The sequence below is a fragment of the Fistularia commersonii genome, chromosome 27 (assembly GCF_037954325.1).
Source record: "Fistularia commersonii isolate RoL2024-O1a breed Wild chromosome 27, RoL_Fcom_v1.0, whole genome shotgun sequence".
Classification (NCBI taxonomy): domain Eukaryota; kingdom Metazoa; phylum Chordata; class Actinopteri; order Syngnathiformes; family Fistulariidae; genus Fistularia; species Fistularia commersonii.
In genome coordinates, this window is record NC_141310.1 from 12,462,135 (window position 1) to 12,484,472 (window position 22,338).

At 42.8% G+C, this 22,338-nt stretch overlaps 1 protein-coding gene across 1 annotated transcript in view; it reads right to left on the reverse strand.

The window, feature by feature from the left end:
* Positions 1-321: 321 nt before the first annotated feature.
* Positions 322-22,338, reverse strand: part of nkd1 (NKD inhibitor of WNT signaling pathway 1) — a 48,209-nt gene continuing 26,192 nt past the window's right edge. The window contains exons 4-10 of the mRNA XM_086174625.1: positions 20,672-20,729; positions 10,274-10,377; positions 10,041-10,136; positions 7,695-7,842; positions 6,789-6,870; positions 6,518-6,645; positions 322-4,743 (exon numbers count right to left, since the gene is read on the reverse strand). Of these exons, the coding sequence (XP_086030751.1) occupies positions 4,211-4,743; positions 6,518-6,645; positions 6,789-6,870; positions 7,695-7,842; positions 10,041-10,136; positions 10,274-10,377; positions 20,672-20,729 (1,149 nt within the window). The 3' untranslated portion in view covers positions 322-4,210. The remainder of the gene's footprint in view (positions 4,744-6,517; positions 6,646-6,788; positions 6,871-7,694; positions 7,843-10,040; positions 10,137-10,273; positions 10,378-20,671; positions 20,730-22,338) is intronic.

The following is a 22,338-nucleotide window of genomic DNA, read 5'->3' on the forward strand; positions in this document are numbered from 1 at the left end:
AACAAGCGCCGCCCGAGATTTATAAAAAAAACCCCAAAAGCCGCCCCGGGAATTCGGCGCATCTGGACCCCCGGAATTTACATGCGCCTTGGGTGATCCAGGGGCGCACAGCTGCAACACACACACACACACACGCACACACACACACACACACACACACAATGTGATGGATCACGTAACTGAAGATCGGCTTTTACAAGATGGCATCGTCCGTGTAACATAAACCCGCTTTTGTATTTATTCAGAGTCTAGTTTTTAGTGTTTCCGCGCAAATATCGACCCGATTTATCGCCGATAAAGAACAGACGTGAGGAGCCGGTGTGTTTATAAAGAACAGGTTCATACTTTTTAATAAACAGGTATTTCCCCCTTGGCACAGATCTGCTATCAAATAAATAAAGCAATTAATCAACTACAGTCTATATAAACTAGATGTCCTGGAAAAACAAAACAAAACAAAAAAAAATATTAGGATAAAAGTGGAAAGAGATAAAACAGCTACTGCTAAATTCTTCTTCTTCTTTTGTTTTTAACCATAAAACAGTCCGACACCGAGCGGAAAGTGAGTGTGAGGTGAAGCTGAACGGTGTGTGTGTGTGTGTGTGTGTGTGTGTCGAGAGTTTACCAGATTTCTCCGGAGGACGAGGTGAGTGAGATAGCGGTGGTTTTAATTATAAATAAGTATTCTGTCTACATAATGCTGGTTTAACCTTTCTGCAGTCCACTATATACATCCAATTATTATTATTATTATTTTGATTATTATTATTATTATTATTATTATTGTTGTTACATGGAGCTTAACAAAGCAAAAAAAATAAAAATAAAAAAAAATAGTGGTGCAACACACACTGGCGAAGGCGTGGCTCTGGATGGAGAAGAGGAAGGAAGGCCCGAAAAAGACAAAAATCTCGGCCGTGAGAGATAAAACCAGAACATCCGTGACGGATTGTGACCCACGTTTTCATCGAGTAAAATCCCAACCCTTTGCAAACTGGGGTTCGAGTTAAAAAAAAAAAAAAAAAAAAAAAATCCATCGATGTAAAAACCGGTTTCGAGCGACCGAGATCCCAAACCCACCGCCGCCTCCTCCGAAAATCCCCCGCGTGTCCAATCGGACCACCCTGCAGGATGAACAGTCGCTTGGTTGCGACCACATGTTCATTTCTGCTTATATTTAGAGAGTCATACGCTGGTATCAACACCGTCGCTGAGGGGCGGGGAACCCGGGGAACCGGGGAGGAACCTGGGGAGCTGACAAAGAAGTTACAGTGTTATGAAGGCTCCAGTGGCAAAGACTTGTTGGGTGGGTGGGGTTGAAGGTTGAGGTGGGGTTGAGCTGAGATATGGAGAGCAGCTGTGATCCCCAGAGATGTCCGGCTGGTGCCTCTGCTAAAGGACGGCCTGCAGCTGCGAGATGACAGCTCGTGCGCCGCATTCTTGCGTGTCCAACTAACACACACACACACATTCTTCACCGTTTGGGTGCCCTTGAGCAAGGCACTTTTTTTTTTTTTTTTTTTTTTTTAAGCTGAGAAGTGAAAGGCTGCAAGAGGGGCAGGCGGTGTGTGAATGCAAAATGCTAAAAATGTGTGTGTGTGTGTGTGTGTGTGCGGGAAAAGGGGTTTATTTTCCTTCCATTCTGATGTCCATCCTTGTTGTTGTTCTTTCTGCTATCACCCCAAATTTCTATTCCTATTCGTGTCTGTGGAGGTCAAAATCTTCTTGTTTTGGCAACTGGACTTGAATTTCTTCACTTTTCCGGTTATATTCGGAGCGGAAGAAGACGAGGGGCGAAAACGTCTTCGAGCGAAGTTGCCGAGACAAGAAATTCTATTCATATTAATTGATGCTATAACTGTTTCGCTGCTGTGACAAAAGAATTTCCCCGATAGGGGATCGATCGTGTTTATCTTTTTTTTTTAAGGATTATTTGCTCACGTTACCCTCTTGTCGTCGTGCGTTTTCACAGAAAACGAGTCGGCCGCATCTCGCGGAGCATCTCCTGGCCGACAGGAATGGCGTTGAGTTATGGGCACGCCGTGGAGACGGCCGGGGCCCGGCCTTATCCGGCACCGGAGGAATGGGACAGCTGAAAGGGCCACAAACAAACCCTTGTTGGCTGAGCACCGAGGCCACATGGCGGGACGGTGAAAGACCTGCCGACAGCTGGGGGTAGAGCGGGGGGGCGGGGCGCCATGGCAACAGAGGGAGCGGCCTCGTGACCTCGTTCAGGACGAGACCCGGGGGGGGGGGGGGGAGGTTGGTTGCCGTGGAGCCGGCAGCGGTTTCAGGACCGCAATCTGGAGACCCTCCTTTTACAAACGCACTGGAAGCCGAATGCACGTTACAGCTTTTCTTTAGGCCTTATGAGAATGGAAATAAACACACACACACACACACACACCGATAACATCTCAATGGGTAAACGGCAAGATCCCAAGCACGCCGTCTCTGGTAGGATAAGCCAGTACAGGACCGTTGTCGTAGGACAAAGGGGTCAAACTCTAATTATATTTGGCCCGCGAAGCCACACCAAATTTATCGCTAATACTACAAATCCCAGAATGCTCTGCTGGTGTTTTGGTGCAAAAATCACAACAGGACCCCTAAACGCCCTCTCTGTAGTCATAGCGCCCTATGCTAGTACTAGCATCGTGCTAACCCTCTGAAAAACAGCGAAAGAAAGGCAGTAGATCAGAGTAGATAATGTTTTCTTTATGCACTTCAAGGCAGGGGCTTGAAAGGCTATTATTATTATTAATAGCGAATAATTATTATTATTATTTTTTTTTATTAATTATAATTATTTTATTTTTACATTTATTATTAGCCTGTAAAAAAAAGGTTATTGTTGAATTTGAGGGCTGCAAATAAAAAGAGGCATACGATTTTTTTTTATTTTTTATTTCAGTTAAAGTGTGATTGAGGTGTTTTTTTTAATTTGAATTTCAATTTTGCATGTGTCCAATATTAACTTATATATTGCATAGTATTACATTTCGCTTCCATATTCAGTTTTTAAGCAAAACTTGTTTGGGTTCATCGTTAGAACTGGAGGAAGATTTTTCTTTTTTTTTTATTAATACATATAAATATTGTCCTGCGGTTTTGAATTTTGGCCCACGGTATATTTGAGTTTGACACCCCTGTCTTAGGAGAAACGCCACGACATAAAGAGCTTCACGCGTTGTGGAAACATAGAAGAGGAAGGGAAGAAGAGCTGACCAGCGGTTTCTTTTTGAGAGTTGGGATTCTACTCGGGCGCGTGATCACAATCTTCCACGCCGCGTCACGTGATTCAGGAAGTGAGAGCGCCAACGGAGGCTCGGGGGGGGGGGGGGGGTGAACGCCATGCTAATAAAAGTCGTACATAATATTCGGGAGTCAAAATGGGTCGTATAAAATGCAGTTGTGAAGGAAAAAAAAAAAAACAACAAAAAAAAAAACAACAAAAAAAAACCAAGAAAAAGCTTCAGACTGTGAATACAAAGATATCACGTTATCAATAAAGCTTATAAAATTGATAACAATATATACCGTATTTACAGTAAAATGTAGGAAAAGGAGTTTCTTGACGTTTCCTTTCCAAAGGATTCTGAAAATATCATCCAAACGCTCGTCCAAAGTCACCGTTACAACATTTAGGATAAAATCAGAGGTAGCAGCGGATTCGGGATCTCTTCTTTTTCCGTCCATCCCACTGGAGGGGGAGTGGAGTGGAGTGGAGTGGAGTGGAGTGGAGTGGAGTGGAGTGGGTGAGCGTGGGTTGGGAGAAACTGCGCGCTAAAAAACCGGGAGTCTTCATTTTCAAACACCCGCCTGACGGCCGTCTTTCCGCCCCCCCCCCCGCCTCCCCGCGAGCGCGCGCACCTTTGAGTGGTTTTCAATAGACCCCAGTGTCGAGACACTCACACACACACATGCGCACAAAAAAAAAAACCAAAAAAAAAAAAAACACAACACACGCTCAACTCAACGCGCAACGCTCTCCCCGGTCGCCGGCGTTTTTTTCCTTCATGATTCCCGTCCTTTACGCCACAATCCTGGCTTGGTGGTGCGGAAAAGCTCCTCGCCGCGGAGCCCGTCAGGCGGTGGTGAAGGGGGGGGGGGGGGGGGCCCTCCCGGATCGCGGCGGTCCGACCTCTTTTCTAACACTGATTAATAACGATGGCGTCTCCTCGCAGTCCGTGTCTGCGCGGCCGGAGCTTCAGGACTGGTAGAAGTGGTGGTAGTGGTGGTGATGTTCGTGGTGATGGTGGTGCTCGTGCCGCTGCACCACCTGGGCCAGACCGCCCTCGTAGAGCAGCACGCCGGGCAGGTCCCGCACCTGCTCCTTCTCCACCACCGGCCCCGGGGCGGCCAGGGAGCTCAGGGCCCGGTAGCCCTGGCTCTCCTTGGAGCGCTGCTTGTGCTTGCGGTACGGCGCCGCCGATTGGTGAGGCGGCGTCTGGCTGGGGAGCGCCGGCGGCGGCGGGACGCCCCGGCTCCTCATCACTCGGCCGTTGATCTGCGCGGGAGGGGTGCGGCTGTGGGTCTTGGGGGAGCGGAGGGCGTGTTTCCCTGAGTCCTGGCCCCGGGGTCGGGCCGGGTGGAGGCCGTCCGGCGTGACCGGGTCGGTAACAGTCTGCGGGCGGCGGTGGTGGGAATGGGAGTGGCCGTTTTCCGGTTCGTGGGAGCGGGAGCGGGTCTGGTTGGACGGCCGGGTCTGGGGTTCCCCCTTGGCGGGCTCGGCGCCCGGAGCTGCGACACACAACGACAGAGGGGTTCATCTCGGACGGCGTCCTGAGAAACACGTCGACGACGCCGCGGCGTTCCGTTGCAGAACGCGATTCGGCATCGTTTTGAAACGAGATTGCACCGAAAAGCAGCGGAAGTAAAATAAGTTATTTTCTCAAGGGAGTCTGGTTGGACCCCGAGAGCTGACAGGCTTAAATTTAATAATAATTAATAATAATAATAATAATTTATCCTTTATTAATACGTCTGGTCGGACACCGAGGGCCGACAGGCTTAAATTTGATAATAATTAATAATAATAATAATAATTTATCCTTTATTAATACGTCTGGTTGGACACCGAGGGTCGACAGGCTTAAATTTAATAATAATTAATAATAATAATAATAATTTATCCTTTATTAATACGTCTGGTTGGACCCGAGGGTCGACAGGCTTAAATTTAATAATAATTAATAATAATAATAATAATTTATCCTTTATTAATACGTCTGGTATGACCCCGAGGGTCGACAGGCTTAAATTTAATAATAATTAATAATAATAATTTATTCTTCATTAATACGTCTGGTTGGACACAGAGGGCCGACAGGCTTAAATTTGATAATAATTAAAAATAATAATAATAATTTATCCTTTATTAAATCCCTCGTGTGGAAATTCTTTGCAATCATGGATGAACCATGAGCCGGAAAAAGACCTGGGCATTTTACAGCCTTCCTAACTCTTTTCTTTTTATCAATATTGAATTCAAAAACTCCTTATTTTTTCCTTTTGTTTAACTTTGTACGGACGATTACATACAAAATAACGTTGTTACATTTTTATACGACCATGAATGATTTTAAAAGAAATGCCCCAAATTTTTTTTTTTTATTCCTCTTCCCTCAGCCGCAGGGAATCTTCAAATCTTTGTAGTTAAGACCTTAAAACAGTTAAGACAATTCATATTTCATTGTATTTCTTAAGATAAGATAAGATCAGATAAGATAAGAACAACTTTATTAATCCCGAAGGAAATTGTTGTGCCAGAGTAACAGAAAATGTAACAGTAATAAATAATAAAAAGAAAAAAGAAAATGGCAGAATTAGAAATAAAAGTAAACTATAAAGTGTCTCAGTGAAACTATAAAGTGTCTTAGTAAACAAGTGATAAAACTATAAGTGTCTTAATAAAAAGTGAGGTAAGGAGTGCACAATAGTATGATAAAAGGAAAAATTGAAATGAAATATGAAATGAAATATTGCACAGAAATTCTTCCGCCTTCCTACTATTATCTATTACTGTTATGTTTTTGCTTGAAACTCTGACACAACAATTTCCTTCGGGATAAATAAAGCTGTTCTCATTCTCATTCTCAAAAACTGAATATTTAAATTGCAATTTTGATTTTGTTGAATTCTAATTCAAAAACTCCTACTAAAATGTGGCGCCCCTGCACCCGGAGGAGCCGGGAATCGCGCGGCGGCGCCCCAAACCTTCACGTGGGATGAGGATTCGCCCGGAGGAACGACCGCCGCGTATCCCGGCGCTATCAAAACGACCGCTACGGGTCACGTCAAGGCCGTCGCTTATTAAACCCAAACATTTCACCTCCAAAGCCTTGGAACACTCGCTGCATTGTGTCTGCCCCGCGCCCAGATGTTTGTCCTGGCGAGCGAAGCCGGCGGTTCCACCTAACGGCTCCAAGCAGGTGCCACGCTAATGAAGGCCCCTGGACGGAGCTTCAAAGAAGCGTGTGTTTCGGTGTGTGTGTGTGTGTGTGTGTCCACTCACCGGCTCCGAAGCGGGATGTGTAGTTTTCGATGCCTGCCAGGTCCAAGTAGTGGTTCCTGCGTTCCAGGTTCTCATCCACACAGTGGCGCTGGCAGCCCGGCTGGGTGTGGTGGTCGCTGTGGTGGCGCCTGCGGACGCAAACGGCACCTCTCATTAGCGGGCGGCTCGGCTCAAGTATGGCGGCGGTGTTTACGACGGCGCAGGAAGTGAGTCTTGACTGAAAAAAAAAAAAAAAAAAAAAAAAAAACGGCGGCGGCGGCGGCGACCTCACCTTATGAGAGCGCGAGTCTTCTTGTCCGAAGCTTTCGGGTCCTCGGCGCATTTGTCGTTCTTCTCCCGCGGGTGGGAAACGTCTGCGTATGTGTGAAAGACAGGAGGCTATTGTCAAAAAGAGTCTCACACACACACACACACACACATTTGCACACACAGAGGAGCACGACGAACAGTCGCACAAGCCTCGGGAAGAAAGAAACCTTTGTTTTGGGGTTTTACTTTGAAGATCTATAGAAAAAGAAAAACAACAATGCTTCATTTATTCTATTTTCAACTCGCAGGCTCTTTATAAGGCACGGGAAGAAGTAAAAAAAAATAATAAAAAATAAATATAAAAAAAAAAAAAAAAAAAATGCAGACTTCAGAAATAGTTTAATAGGGACGTGAGATCTGATGCAGTCTGAAATTAGCATGAAGGCAACCAGCAATATTTTCAAAGCGTCGAGTCTCTTGACGGATATTTATAGCTACAACAACAGGACGCAAACATGCAGGAATATATATATATTTATAAATATATATGTTTTTTTTTTTTTTTTTTAGGGGGAGATTCTTTTCCCTGACTACTTGTTTATCAAGTTGTCAGCGCGGGGGGAAAAAAGTTAAGTTATAATTCCCCGGCAGCGCCGAGAAGGGGAGGAAAAGATAAGGGAAAAGAGAGAGAGAAGGGGGAAAAAAAAATATAAAAAAGGGAACTTTGGAGAAAAGAGAAACGGGCTGCGGTTTATCAAAAGGACTCGGCGCATCTCTTAAGGTTTCTTTCAGAGTATTTGAAGGCGCTCGGGTTTGGCGGGGGAGCAACGATCATTAAAAATGAACCCCCGTTCAGGAAGGAGGCGACGGAGACGGAGCCGACGCTGCGACGGCGGACATTTGGGGGTTCGTGGGCGGCGAGCTTTACCTGCGCCCCCCTGCGCGCAACTCCTCCATCGCTGGCTGGAGTCGGGCGCCACCGACAGCTTGACCCGCAGCGTCTTGCTGCTGCCGGGGGAGTGGTTGACCGAGGCGTCCACCACCTCGTAGATGGTGTGGAGGAGGCTGGTGATGTCCTGCAGGAGGGGACAGGAGACGCACACTTTCAGTCTTTATGTGCCGGAGAAGATCCAGGACACGTTCGTTCGTTGGTCGGGGTTGAGGAGGAGCCGCGAGCAGGAGTTATAGAGTCGTGCAAACCCTCTCATTCACGCCTCATCTGGACGTTCAACCGTTCACTCGTTCATTAAGAAACACAACCGTTCACCCTCTCGTTCCTACCACATCTAGACGTTCAACCTCATTTGTAGAAACACAACCGTTCACCCTTTCATTCTAACGCCATAAAAATATTCAACCATTCACTCCTTCATTTACACACAACAGTTCACCCTCTCATTCATGTGTCACATTGACATTAATTTGTTCATTCATTCATGGAAAACGGTTCACCCTTTCATTCAAACACCATATAAACATTCACTCTCATTCATTCGTTCATTAACACAACCGTTCACCCTCTCATTCATGTGTCACATTGACATTAATTTGTTCATTCATTCACAGAAAACTGTTCACCCTTTCATTCAAACACCATATAAACATTCACTCTCATTCATTCGTTCATTAAGAAACACAACCGTTCACCCTCTCGTTCCTACCACATCTAGACGTTCAACCTCATTTGTAGAAACACAACCGTTCACCCTTTCATTCTAACGCCATAAAAATATTCAACCATTCACTCCTTCATTTACACACAACCGTTCACCCTCTCATTCATGTGTCACATTGACATTAATTTGTTCATTCATTCATGGAAAACGGTTCACCCTTTCATTCAAACACCATATAAACATTCACTCTCATTCATTCGTTCATTAAGAAACACAACCGTTCACCCTCTCATTCATGTGTCACATTGACATTAATTCGTTCATTCATTCATGGAAAACTGTTCACCCTTTCATTCAAACACCATATAAACATTCAATCTCATTCATTCGTTCATAGATAACCTTTCATCCTCTCATTCATACGTCATTTAGACATTAAACCATTCACTCGTTCATTGATAGACACAACAATTCACCCACTCATTCGTACATCATATAAACATTCACCCTCATTCATTCATTCATAGAAACACAACCATTCACCTTTTCATTCTAACCCTATGAAACATTCAACCATTCACTCGTTCATTAAGACACAACCCTCTCATTCGTATGTCATATTGACATTCATTCGTTCATTCATTCATAGAAAACTGTTTACCCTCTCAGTCTAACACCATATAAACATTCACCCACATTCATTCGTTCATAGATAACCTTTCATCCTCTCATTCATACATCATTTAGACATCAAACCATTCACTCGTTCATTAAGAAACACAACTATTCACACTCTCATTCATACGTCATTTAGACATTCACCCTCATTCATTCATTCATAGAAACACAACATTCATCCTTTCATTCAAACACCATTAAAACATTCAACCATTCACTTGTTCATTAAGACACAACCCTCTCATTCATGTGTCATATTGACATTCATTCGTTCATTCATTCATAGACAACCGTTCACCCTTTCATTCATACGTCATTTAGACATTCGCTAAATGTAGTTCATCTTGCAAAAGTGTTTAAACACTTTAATAAAAACAGCAGTCCGATCTGAATGCAGAGCGTAGCGGCAGTCAGACGTCATTGCGCAATCTACGTTGAGGCACGACAGTCGGCAGCCTCACCGCACGTCTCTTCTCGGTATCTGAACAGTAAATGTGGAATATCCAGTCGTTTTGAATTAAAATAACAATCTAAAACAGGTGACGTTAAATGAGAAATACCTTTTCTGTCCAAATCACTGATAAATTTTCTTTCCAATTTTGGCAAGTGAGGCACAACCTCTCCTGCCTCCCCTGCCAGCACCTCATTGTGGACGTATTGCTTAACAACCACCTATTGGCTGTTAAGCAAAAAAAAAAAAAAAAAAATCTCATATATTGTCGGACCTTTTGGTTTGTATATTGTTTTTCCTTTTCGATTGTGAGCGAACTTGCGAAAAAAAACACATCTTTTCCATATTTAAATGCTCAAAATCCAGAAAAGGTGACATCGTGACGCCATTAGCCGCCGACAGAATCGCGTTTTCACCTCGGTTAACATTTCTAAAGCCCCCTCTTTATACGATCTGCTGCAAGGTATAAATAAAAATATTCCTTTTACGCGCGTCGCAGAAAATAATTCATTTCCCGGACGGCCGTTACCTCTCTGGTGACTTTTCCGCTGTTATCAAAATCGTAGAGGGTGAAGGTCCATTCCTGCCTATTATCCTCCTCCACGGACACGGCGCACTCCAATTCCTGAAACAGCACAACGGCGAAATATCAGCGCATGTGTGTGTGTGTGTGTGTGTGTGTGTGTGTGTGAGCTCGTGTCCGATGCCCTACTTTAATCCAGAGGGGAAGTCATAAACATCCTGTTCGTTGTTGACACTCACTTCAAACTGGAGTTGCTTCTGCGGCCCTGCAGGGGATTGGTTGTCCCTCTCCTGCATCTTCTCCTCAGCACAGCACCTGTCTGTCTTCTCCGGGGGTAGAGCCACTGCAGCGACACACACACACACACACACACACACACGAAGATAAAAGAGAGAGCCTTAGGATGGAAACGGTGGGTGCAGTTACAACCAGAGGACACGGCGTCGCCTTCAAGTGCCGTAAATTCCCACTTCCGAGGTTCGGCAGCCGCAATTAAAGACCGATTCAGGTGCTCGGAAACAGATCCCAGCTTGATGTTTTAAAATAAACATTAAGGGGGGGGGGGGGGGCTTTCCGATGCGTTGAAAACTCGTAGTCTGGTGAAAAAAAAACGGGGGGAAACGGCGAGGAGAAGAAAAATCTGCGCCCCCCCCCCTCTCTTTTCCGGGCGACGTCGAGTGTTCTTGGAACGTTTCACGTCAGAAATAATATACACGAGGCGAATGGGAGCAAATTGGTCCGTGAGAAGCTCGAGAGGTCCGGGCCGGAAAAACACCGGGGTCTGACCGAGGCAAAGAATGCGACGCTTTCTGGTTCCTCGGGACCAAAGCTGAAAATTCACACGTGATTAGAGAAATTGTACGATACAGTTACTTTCCCAGAGGGGAAAAATCAAAATAGGACCTCATGTTTGGACTCTGGTCTTGACATGACGGAGGCTGAGAGTCCGTATATTTTCTCACACCGCGGCTTCTGGGAAATGGGGCCTCCTCTGTGTTTTCATCCCGATGTAGGTACCAAACCCACTTTCTCCTACGGATCGGGAAAAGACCCGAAACGGAGATAAACGGCGTTCAAAGTAACGACCGCAACGGAACAAAATCATTTATTGCGGCAATAAAATACAATTGCATTTTTCCTGCGCGGCAAAGTTGTTAAACAAACGACCGAATGCCCAAAGAGTCGCAATCAGCGATTGAATAAATAAACATACTGCTCCAAAAAATAAAGGGAACACTTGAACAACACAATGTAACTCCAAGTCAATCCCGCTTCTGTGAAATCATAGTGTCCACTCAGGAAGCAACACAGATTCATTTTGACTTATTTTAAGGACATTACATCAAAGTTGGATCAGCCTGGAGTTTGTTTTTACACTTTAATTTTGAGTGTGATTCCTAATCCAGACCTCCATGGGTTGATACAATTGATTTCCATTGATCATTTTTGTGTGATTTTGTTGTCAGCACATTCAACTGTGTAAAGAGCAAAGTATTTCATAAGAATATTTCATTCATTTAGATCTAGGATGTGTTTTTTAAGCGCTCCCTTTATTTTTTTGAGCAGTGTACATTTCTTGGTCGCTTCGTGTACAAAACGTTGCCGAACGGGAAAAACGCTAGCTGCTTGGATTCAGTTCACGGCAAAACGTTGTTTAGCGTGGCTTTTGCGTGCCGTGACGATTTTGTGCCGGTAAAAGTTGGTTTTGTCACCTGTTCCTGCGCGAATGTGCCGTCAGAAGGTCAAAGATTTGGGAAAAGTAAGAGGTCTCACTCCGACCTACTTCCGCTGTCCACGGCGAAAACATTGTTAAGCTAGCTTTAGCTAGCTTTTTCGTCAATGACGACTAATTTAGCTGATTTTTTTTTTTTTTTTGCAGCCTTGAGTAAAAGTTGCAACACTTTTGAAATTAACAGAAGATGGAGGTGGAAGGAAATGTTCCTTAATTCTAAAAAAAAAAACAAAAAAAAAAAAAAAACAAGATGTTGATACGTGACGGCGCTAAGTCTCCTCAGTCAGCCTATCCTGGCGGGAATAGTTTTTTAATCTCTCAGCCGCGGTTTCGGCGGGTCGGCCCTGAGATGGGGATGTTAAACATGAAACCGAATGCTCGAACACGCCTGGAACATGATAAAAAATTAGGGGCATTGGAATATAAACGGTGGAACGAGAACAGAATGTGAACATCAAAAGGGCCGCGGCGAAACCCCCGAGTTCCAGGCTCAGCGCAGCAGAGCTCATCAGCTCACCGAGTGACACTCGCCGTATATTATTACCATCCCCGACCTTGGCGGCGGCGGCGGCGGCGTGTCTGTTGGGACGGCTAATCTGTCATTCGCACTTTGCCCACCTGAAAACGAAGCCGGGTTCACATTCGCCTCCCGATTTTTCCCCGGGAAATGACGTGAGAATTTCCCGTCGGCTTTTCGCGTTTGTTTAAAACTCGACCGTCCCCGCGTCAACGCGATAAGACGACGGATGGCGTGCAGTCGCTCCCAACGCAAATGAACCTTGCATACTTTAAATGACGCCATGTAAATAACATAAGAGAGTCGCTCGACAAACCTCTTTTGCGCGGCTTTTAAAATCCAGGGGCATCTGAGGGGGACGATTTGCTGAGATGATTACGGGGAAATAATATTCGCAAAGCCGGGAAATTCTATAAGAGTTCAATGGGTTTTGTGATCGAAACACAATTAGCTCTTAAATCAAGGGAATATTCAAATCTTTGTACTTTTTAAGGCCTTAAAACACTTTATAGCCTTGACATTGACACTTTAGGGTTTTATTTGTATTTCTTATTCTCCCTCCTTCCTACTATTATTTATTAATGTTATGTTTTTACTTGAAACTCTGGTACAACAATTTTCCTTCGGGATAAATAAAGTTCTTATTCTTATTATTCTTATATTAAAGTTCCCCTTTAAAATGAACCGAAATGCTATGAATCCAGCTCCCACTGATCTGCTACGGGTTTTTAACCCAAAGTTTAAATTTATGAATTTAAAACTTAATTTAAAATACTGTCTAAAAAAGTAAGAAAATATGAAGAAAAAAACAAAGGTTTTATGAAGTGTATTTATCTTAAAGATGGATGAAGATACCAGCGGTGGCGTTTGGAGGAGTTTTTCATTGCTTAGCTTCCTGGCTACACACTTAATGCTAAAATTTGTTGCTAAATGCAACGTGCACTTTGCTACACTTTATATTTAAACGTCTTTTTTTTTTTCTTTTTTTCTCCGCACACCTCGCTCATGATTTTCCATGATTTTCTTTGAGCTACCTAGCGGCGGGCGGCGCGTCCCGCTGTCTTTAAACGCCACTTCACAGAACACAAACAAACAGTCAAACATTCAGATCTAAGCTTGGATCAGAAAGCAAACTAAAAAAAAAAAAAAAAGAAAAAAACCTACATATCTCATAATTCCCACTGCGTATTAAATATTGCATATTATATAAGACATGTGTGTCAAACTGAAGGCCATATTTTATTATGTGACCCGTAAGAACGTCTTAAAACGTATGAATGTCTGTGAATAAATAAATCAAATGCATTCACCATAAACGACATTTACCACTATTCATGCCGAAGTTACGGCGTCCCGTTATTAGATTATATATAATTTCTATTCATATATACGTGTAGCAATGCATTTAGTGGTTACAGATTTGTGTATTTATGCAGACAAATCTGCAATTTGTTTTTGTAAAATTCTACATCTGTCACGCACGTTCTTGAAGTGTTGGTTGGACTTATTCTGTTTTTCTACCATTGTGACAAAAAGGTTTTCAGTTAATATCATAACTAGTGTTGGAAGATATTTTCTTTATTCACCTAATCATTGATTGATGTAGTAATGTAGGTTTCTTAATCTGACAATGTAAAAAGCATTGTTTTTGAACAAAGCAACAAGTAAACATATTCTTTTACATCTATGCAAATGCATATGTAACATTTTTGGATTTGAAGGAGCAATAAATTCAGAGTTAATAACATCAAGGAGTGGTTATATTTATTTTAAATTAGAATTAGTTACATTTATACTGTTACCTTTGAGGGCAGCCGTTATTCTGACGTGAGCCGCCGTGGAGATGAGTTTAACACGCCTGGTTTAGATTTTCAGAATTGCTTTCTAGATAAGGTACACTTTATCTTTATTTATTTTTCCAGAAAGATGTCTTTAAGTTCCACATACCTGTGATTTTACACTTTGTGCTGTTGTACAAGCAAATAAGTTGTTGAATTTGCCTTTTTTTTTTGATGAATCTCAGGTTGTTTGTGATGTATTTTTTATAATTAAAATCATAATTAACATCATAATAATAAAAATTGTATGTAAATATAATTATATTAAAGTAAAGGATCTGTTGTCACTAAAACAAATGGAAAAATTTGGACTTAGTGTTCCTTCTCGATAATTACGTCCTGATTTTACAGATCCGTCCCCATTAGACATCAAATAATAATAATTTGATATTATTGATGTTATCATTCACTATTATTATTATTATGAATAATTGAATTTGCCTTTTTTTTATAAATCTAGGGTTGTTTGTGAAGTATTTTTAAAAGGAACAGTTCATTACATATAAAGATTTTTTTATAATTAAAATCATAATTATCATAAAAATAAAAATTGTATGTACATATAATTATATTAAAATAATGGATCTGTTGTCACTAAAACAAATGTAAAAATTTGGACTTAGTGTTCCTTCTCGATAATTCCGTCATGATTTTACAGGTCTGTCCCCATAAGATATCAAATAATAATAATAATTTAATATTATTGATGTTATCGGTCACTATTGTTATTATTATTATTATTACTATTATGAATTATTGAATTTGACTTTTTTTTATGAATCTCCGGTTGCTTGTGATGTACTTTTTAAAAAGAACAGTTCATTACATATAAAGATTAAACTCATAATTAACATCATAATAATAAAAATGGTATATAAATATAATTATATTAAAATAACAGATCAGTTGTCACTACAACAAATGGAAAAATTTGGACTTGGTGTTCCTTCTTGATAATTACGTGATAATTTTATAGGTCCGTCCCCATAAGACATCAAATAATAATAATTTCTTATTATTGGTATTATTGTTCATTATTATTATTATTATTATTATTATGAATAATTGAATTTGCCTTTTTTTTATGAATCTCCGGTTGCTTGTGATGTACTTTTTAAAAAGAACAGTTCATTACATATAAAGATTTTTTTATAATTAAACTCATAATTAACATCATAATAATAAAAATGGTATATAACTATAATTATATTAAAATAACAGATCAGTTGTCACTACAACTAATGGAAACATTTGGACTTGGTGTTCCTTCTTGATAATTACGTGATGATTTTACAGGTCCGTCCCCATAAGACATCAAATAATAATAATTTCTTATTATTGGTGTTATTGTTCATTGTTATTATTATTATTATTATGAATAATTGAATTTGCCTTTTTTTATGAATCTCCGGTTGCTTGTGATGTACTTTTTAAAAAGAACAGTTCATTACATATAAAGATTTTTTATAATTAAACTCATAATTAACATCATAATAATAAAAATGGTATATAAATATAATTATATTAAAATAACAGATCAGTTGTCACTACATCTAATGGAAAAATTTGGACTTGGTGTTCCTTCTTGATAATTACGTGATGATTTTACAGGTCCGTCCCCATAAGACATCAAATAACAATAATATATTATTATTGATGTTATCGTTCATTATTATTATCATTATAATTATAAATTAGGCCGAACTGAAATGAGCGCGACGCCCCCGCGCTGCATTGCGTAGTTGCATGTAAACACGGCGCAATCGTGCCAATCGTGAAAAACATTTCAAAAATGACCCCGGGGGTCAGAACGAGCGCGCGAGTAAACACTGAACCGTCGCGTCCAAACTTTGAGAATAACGAGGCTAATGGACGCGTGTTGCTCCTTAAAAAGTTTGTAAACCCACCGTGTCAGCGGGGCGCTAATTGATCACCATGTTAATGTTAGAGGCCGCGCTTTGTGGCGCCGCGCTCCAACACCAGATTATATTTAACAGCGGCCAGAAATAAACACGACTGGTTTTGATGTTTTGGATTCGGGGGGGTTGGACGCCGGCCCGGACCCGACGCCGCCGGATATTCTTGGCGCGGCGCCGGGTCACGGCGAGATCGCGGCGACGTTACGCGGAACCGAGTTCGGCGAGACGCTCGTTAGCGTTAGCGTTAGCGCTCAGCCATAAACACAAGCCACGCCCGCTCTCTCTCTCTCTCTCTCTCTCTCTCTTTTTTTTTTTTTTTTTTTTCTTCCTCTCCGCCCGCCGCACTTTGAAGTTCCATTCTCAAACCTTTTGGAAGAAGATCAGACCGGCTGTAAAACAGAATCACTAATTAATTAAGCCAAGTCAAATCTGAAACAGTGTTTGTTTGCTCGCCAATGGAGCAGACACAACAGCCCCCGATTTCTTTCCTCCTGATCCAAAGTAGATCAAAGCAGACCTGTCTCATCCCTGGGTGGAGGGGAAAATGCCAAAAATGAAAGGCATCATCCCAGGGAGCTTTTACCAACTTTTTGGAGAGGAGCAGCATTCGGGGCCCCGCTGTTTGATCATCGCAGACGCTCAAAGGGAACATTGTGTGCGAGGGCAAATCTGTTCCGTAGCAGGCTCAATATGGTGGCGAGATGCTTATCTTAGAGCTAATGAAATGCCGGGAGGAGTAACAGTAATCTGCTATCACCACCCCCACCCCAACACACACACACACACACACACACACACACACCTCCCCACTCCCACTCCCTCCAAAAAAAAAAAAAAAAACACAGACAGAAGCCAGCTCTCCATGAGAGATACTGCCGCCTTGGGATTGGATGCACAGCAGATCTGAGGGGCAAGACCAGGGCATCTGAGACTTGCACCCGCCGTGCCAAGTCTGATCCAGCGGCAGCTCTCACACGCATACACACACGTGCACAAACTAAACACACACACACACACACACACGATAACAACACAAGCAGGGCAGGAAACATGCGACACACTGGTAGGGCTGCAATTGATGACTTTTTTTGAATAGTCGCCAAGGCATGACGACGCGAACACATACATGGCCGACCACAAACACGCACACACACACACACACACACACACACGCACACACACATACACACACAGACAGGTGCACTAATAAAATCAAAACACACACAGGCAGGTCAGGAAACATGCTGCACACAGGTAGGGTCGGTGCAACTAATGACTATTTTTGAATAGTTGCCTAGTCACGACGACACACACACACACACACACGCACGCACGCACGCACACACACACACTAACAACAAAAGCAGGTCAGGAAACATGCGGCACACTGGTAGGCCTACTACTGATGACTATTTTAGAATAGTTGCCTAGTCACAACAACACACTCACACTCACACACACACGCACACGCACTAACAAAAAAAAAACACACAAGCAGGTCAGGAAACATGCTGCAACTGATTAGTTTTGAACAGTCGCCTAGTCACGACACACAAACACACACACACACACACGTGCAGGCACACACATGTGCACTCACCAAAAAGTCAGGAAACATGCTGCACACTAGTAGGAGTGCAACTTAAAACTATTTTTGAACAGTCGCTTAGTCACAATAAGATACACAAACACATGGGCACTAACACACACGCACACACGCACACACACACACACACACACACACACTGACACGTCCATGAGCAATAAAAAAAACAGCACAAGCAAGTCAGGAAACAAGCTGCTCACTGGCAGGGCTGCAAATAATAATCAATAGTTGCCTAGTCGTGATGACTCACACACGTGCACTGACGAAAAACACACACACACACACACACACACACACACGGGCACTGACAAAAAAACACAACACATGCAGGTCAGGCATCAAGCTGCATACTAGTTGGGCTGCAACTAATAATCAATAGTTGCATAGTCACAATGACAGACACACACACACACACACACACACACACACACACACACACACACACACACACACACACACACACAAGCAGGTCAGGAAACCCGCTGCACACTGGTTGGGCTACAACTGAACATTTTTGAATGGTTGCCTTGTTGTGACGATACACACACACACGCACACACACACAAAGGGGCACTAATACGGGCATTAACACACACACACACACACACACACACACACACACACAACACAAGAAGGTCAGAATACAAGCTGCGCACTTGCAAACTAATGACTATTTTTGTGGCCTAGTCATGACACACACACACACACACACATCAACTCTCTTATATTAATTGCAGCGATACCTTTTCCTTTCATCACATTTCAAAATTGACAATATCAATATCTAACAAATGCCACGAGAGTTTTTTGAATGGTTGCCTAGTTGTGACGGTACACACACACACACACACACACACACAGGCACTGATACACAAACACACACACACAGTATCAACATCCAACAAATGTCACAGGTGTTTTCTTTGCATGACACCAACAGCGCCTGTTAAACAATCCATAAAAACTCCGAACTTTGCGTCGTTTTCCGCCGTTAGCGTCGCTTCGTTAGCGTTGCTTCGTTAGCGTCGCTTCGTTAGCGTCGCTTCCACGGAATCAAAGATTCGTAAGAAAAGCGCGACGTCTCACTTTCACTCTGAATCCGCCTCGATCGGAAAACACCGAAAACACTTTGCACGCCAGCTAATGCAGAAAGTAGCGGTCCAGGAAGCGGCCGATGGATCGTCTCGGGCCTTTTCGTGATTTAAACGTCTAAATAAACACCTTTATTGAAGGTTAAAGGAGCCGGTGTTTTCCGCCTGACGTGCAAACGGTACGTAAAGTATCCTAAAGACGCTTTCATCGCCGAGATTTTGTTTTTAATCCCCGGAAATCTATCTTTTGGAAGAGATCCTCAAAAGCAGGAGGCCCTGCAGGCCTTATTCCAATTTGTTAGTGCTTGATTTGTGCTTTAAAGGCAGTTTATATAGGAGATATACCACAACATTTGAACGCTCCGAAATCCCAAAACACTATTTTTCACGACGAGCTCAGACGGTCGGGGTTCCGCTTTTCCCAAGAGGTCGGAGGTCGCAAGAGGTCGTCGTCCGACCTAATTTTGCGTGACTGATGGAGGCAAAAATGACTCACCTCAGGCTTTTTTTATGAAATTCAGCATTTTGTCACACTTTACGAGTACCGAGACGTTTTTAACGTCTCTCGTCCACGCGCAGCCCCGGTTGTGTGTCAAAGTGATTTTACGTTGTCTGTTTATTTATTTACAGCGGGCGTTTTGCAGCCTGTTGCCCGGGGAGATTACCGAAGATTGCTTCCACCTTGGAAGTTGGACTTGATCAGCAGGTTTTGGAAACCGTTTTGTTGTGCGGTATATTATCCCGATGTTATCTGGAAGGATTACGAAGTAAAAAGGTTTCCGCCTCACGGCAAGAAGGTCCTCCGATTGGATTCCCACAGCAGGCCTTTCTGCGTGGAGTCTCCGTCCCCCCCCACCCACGTCGGCGTGGGGTTCCTCAGGGTTCTCCAGTTTCCACCCACAGTCCAAAAACATGCAGGAGGTTCACTGGAGACCCTACAATGTCCAGATGTGGGAACGGTTATATGTCTCTATATGTGGCCCTCCAGCACAATGAAATGAAAATGAAAAATAAATAAATAGATAAAAAAGAAAAATAAATGAAATGGAAAAAAAATAAAATAAAAAATGAGACATTCAAAAAAAATGAAAAATACATTCAAAAAAAGAAATGAAAAAAAAATAACATGAAAAGTAATGAATTGGGGAAAAAAAGGAAAAAAAATGAAAAATACAATTTAAGATTGTAATGATAAGACCAAAAAGAAAAAAGAAAGAAAAAAAAGAAAACAAATGGAAAATGAATAGAAAATGGCAAAAAAAGACCAAAAAAAAAAAAAGAAAAATGTTCATTTTGCACAACCAGCCTCAATCACCCTGATCCCACTTTGATTTTTCACTCATTTAATCCCTGTTACATGTTAAGCACCGACAACCAAAGCGAATTCTTTGTAGTTGCAAAGTACTTGGCGAATAAAGCAATTCTGATTCTGATTTTGAAAAAAGCGGGGGGGGGCGGGGGAAGACCAAACATTTGAACCGACGCCAAATGAAGCAGCAGGAAACGGATATAAGGTCGGGGAAATTTATAAAGGTATCAAAATAATATGCAAAAGCCGCAGAAGTGTGTTCTGTGCAAAGATCCCCGGCCTCCCGCTGCAGCCTCAAAGTCCATTTATTAGCCCCGTAAATACCAGGCTGGTTAGCCGCGCAGGCTAGCGCAGATCCCGACATCGGACCTTTCAAAACGTCGTAAGACGGGTCTCGTTTATGTCGAGACTTTTCTCGGGGGTCGCAACACACTGGGGAAACTGGAAGGAGGAGGTAAAAGGAAAACCTCATCAGCACATTGTTGGGGCCTTTGAGAAAAAGAGCAGGGGGGAGGAAAAGAGCCCACCCTCGGCTAAAACAAACAAACGCTGCTTTCGGAGCGGCTTAAATAACAAATAGGTGCTTTTTAAGCTGAAACCGGAAGTAGAAAAAAAGCGGACCTACCCTCCAAGCGGTAGTGCTCCTCGCCGATCCTCTCCGCACATGCTTCATCCAAGGGGTCCTGGAAAACAAACAGGCAGAGGAAACAAATCACATGGCGTTCGAATTTGAAATAAAAAAAAAAAAAAAACAAAACAAGCCGATTTAGCCGACAAACCGAGAGGTCTGACGATGAAAGGAGCGCGTCGGCGGACGCCTCCTGCACGAAAAAGTCAATTCTGAGAAAAAAAAAAAAGAAGAAAAAAGGAGGAGGAGGAGGAGGAGGAGGGGGGGGGGGGGGGGTTTCAAACGGCGGCGGCGGCGGCGGCGTGCTCGTCGTGCATGTTCGCAGGGTTGCTTTTATCCCGAGCTGTTTTCACCCCGGCCCCTTTTTCCCTGCCAGCTCCCTCTGAGTTAGTGCATACCACAGAGACTAGTGTGTGTGTGTGTGTGTGTGTGTGGATTACATATGATTCCTTGGTTTCAGTATGGAAAGGTCCGGCTCAGGTATCCATGTGGCATTACAGTCATCTGGCGGAAAAGCTATTACTCACAAAGCTGACAAATGAAACAAGCGCGTACCGCTTCCGAGCACGCACACACACACACACACACACACACACACACATCGCCGGACCTCATGTTGTGGGTTTGCACATCACACAAAACCACAGCGAAAAAAAAAAAAAATGCATGCGTGTTGTTACTGTATACACGGCTCACGCAGACGCCATCATGCGTGGTCGGTGACAAGAGCGAGGGGATTTCTGCGTAATCCGGGGTCGGACGGTGCGACCCCTCCGCCTCCCCCCCCCCGTCCAGGGGCCGCGGCTCGGTGGGTGGCCGGCGGCCTCGGGACGAGAACACGGCCGACCGCGGGACCGACTGGCTGTCAAACCCCGTCAGCTCAGGATAAACCTGTTTTTTTTTTCTTTTTTTTTGTGTGTGTTTGTATGAATAGGTTGACAAACAGTTCAAATTGCCCCTCCTTCAACCCCCCTCCCCCCCCATCCATCCATCGCTGCTGAGCTGTTTTTAAATGCAGGTCAGACACTGCCTGGCTTTGGTATGATAAAAAGGTTTTCCCCATTTCTGCAGGATTGCATGAAATAAAAAAAAAAAAAAAAGAAGCAGCACAGTTTATACCAGGGGTCGGCAACCTTTAGCACTGGAAGAGGCATTTGGACATGTTTCTCCGCCGTAAAGAAAACACCAGGAGCCACACAACCCTTTTGAAATGTAAAATAAATTAACATATATAATGTTTTTTTTTTTTTTTTGCCTTATGGTAGTAGGTTTAAACAGAATATGTGTTGCATTTTTTTTTTAAATCAATGAAAAACAGCAGAGAAAATGATTTCTTTGCATGCAACAAAACATAATGAACTCCGGAAAATAGGATGTTTGATTGAAAGTTACTTTTAAACAAAATACTCTTGTATTTGTAAAAAAAAAAAAAAAAATCCAAATTTTTACATTTTTAAAAATGAACAAACTAAAAGAAAATATATTTTAAGTAAATACTTGTCAATTATTTTCAAAAGCCGAATGAGGCTCGGGAGCCAAAATTTATTTCGCAAATACAGTGGACCCTCGCTACTTTTTTCAGTATTTGCAGTATTTGAGGCGGCTTCTCCAACGTGACTCCTTACAACATCACTGGCTTTATAGACCAGTTGGATCCGTTGATA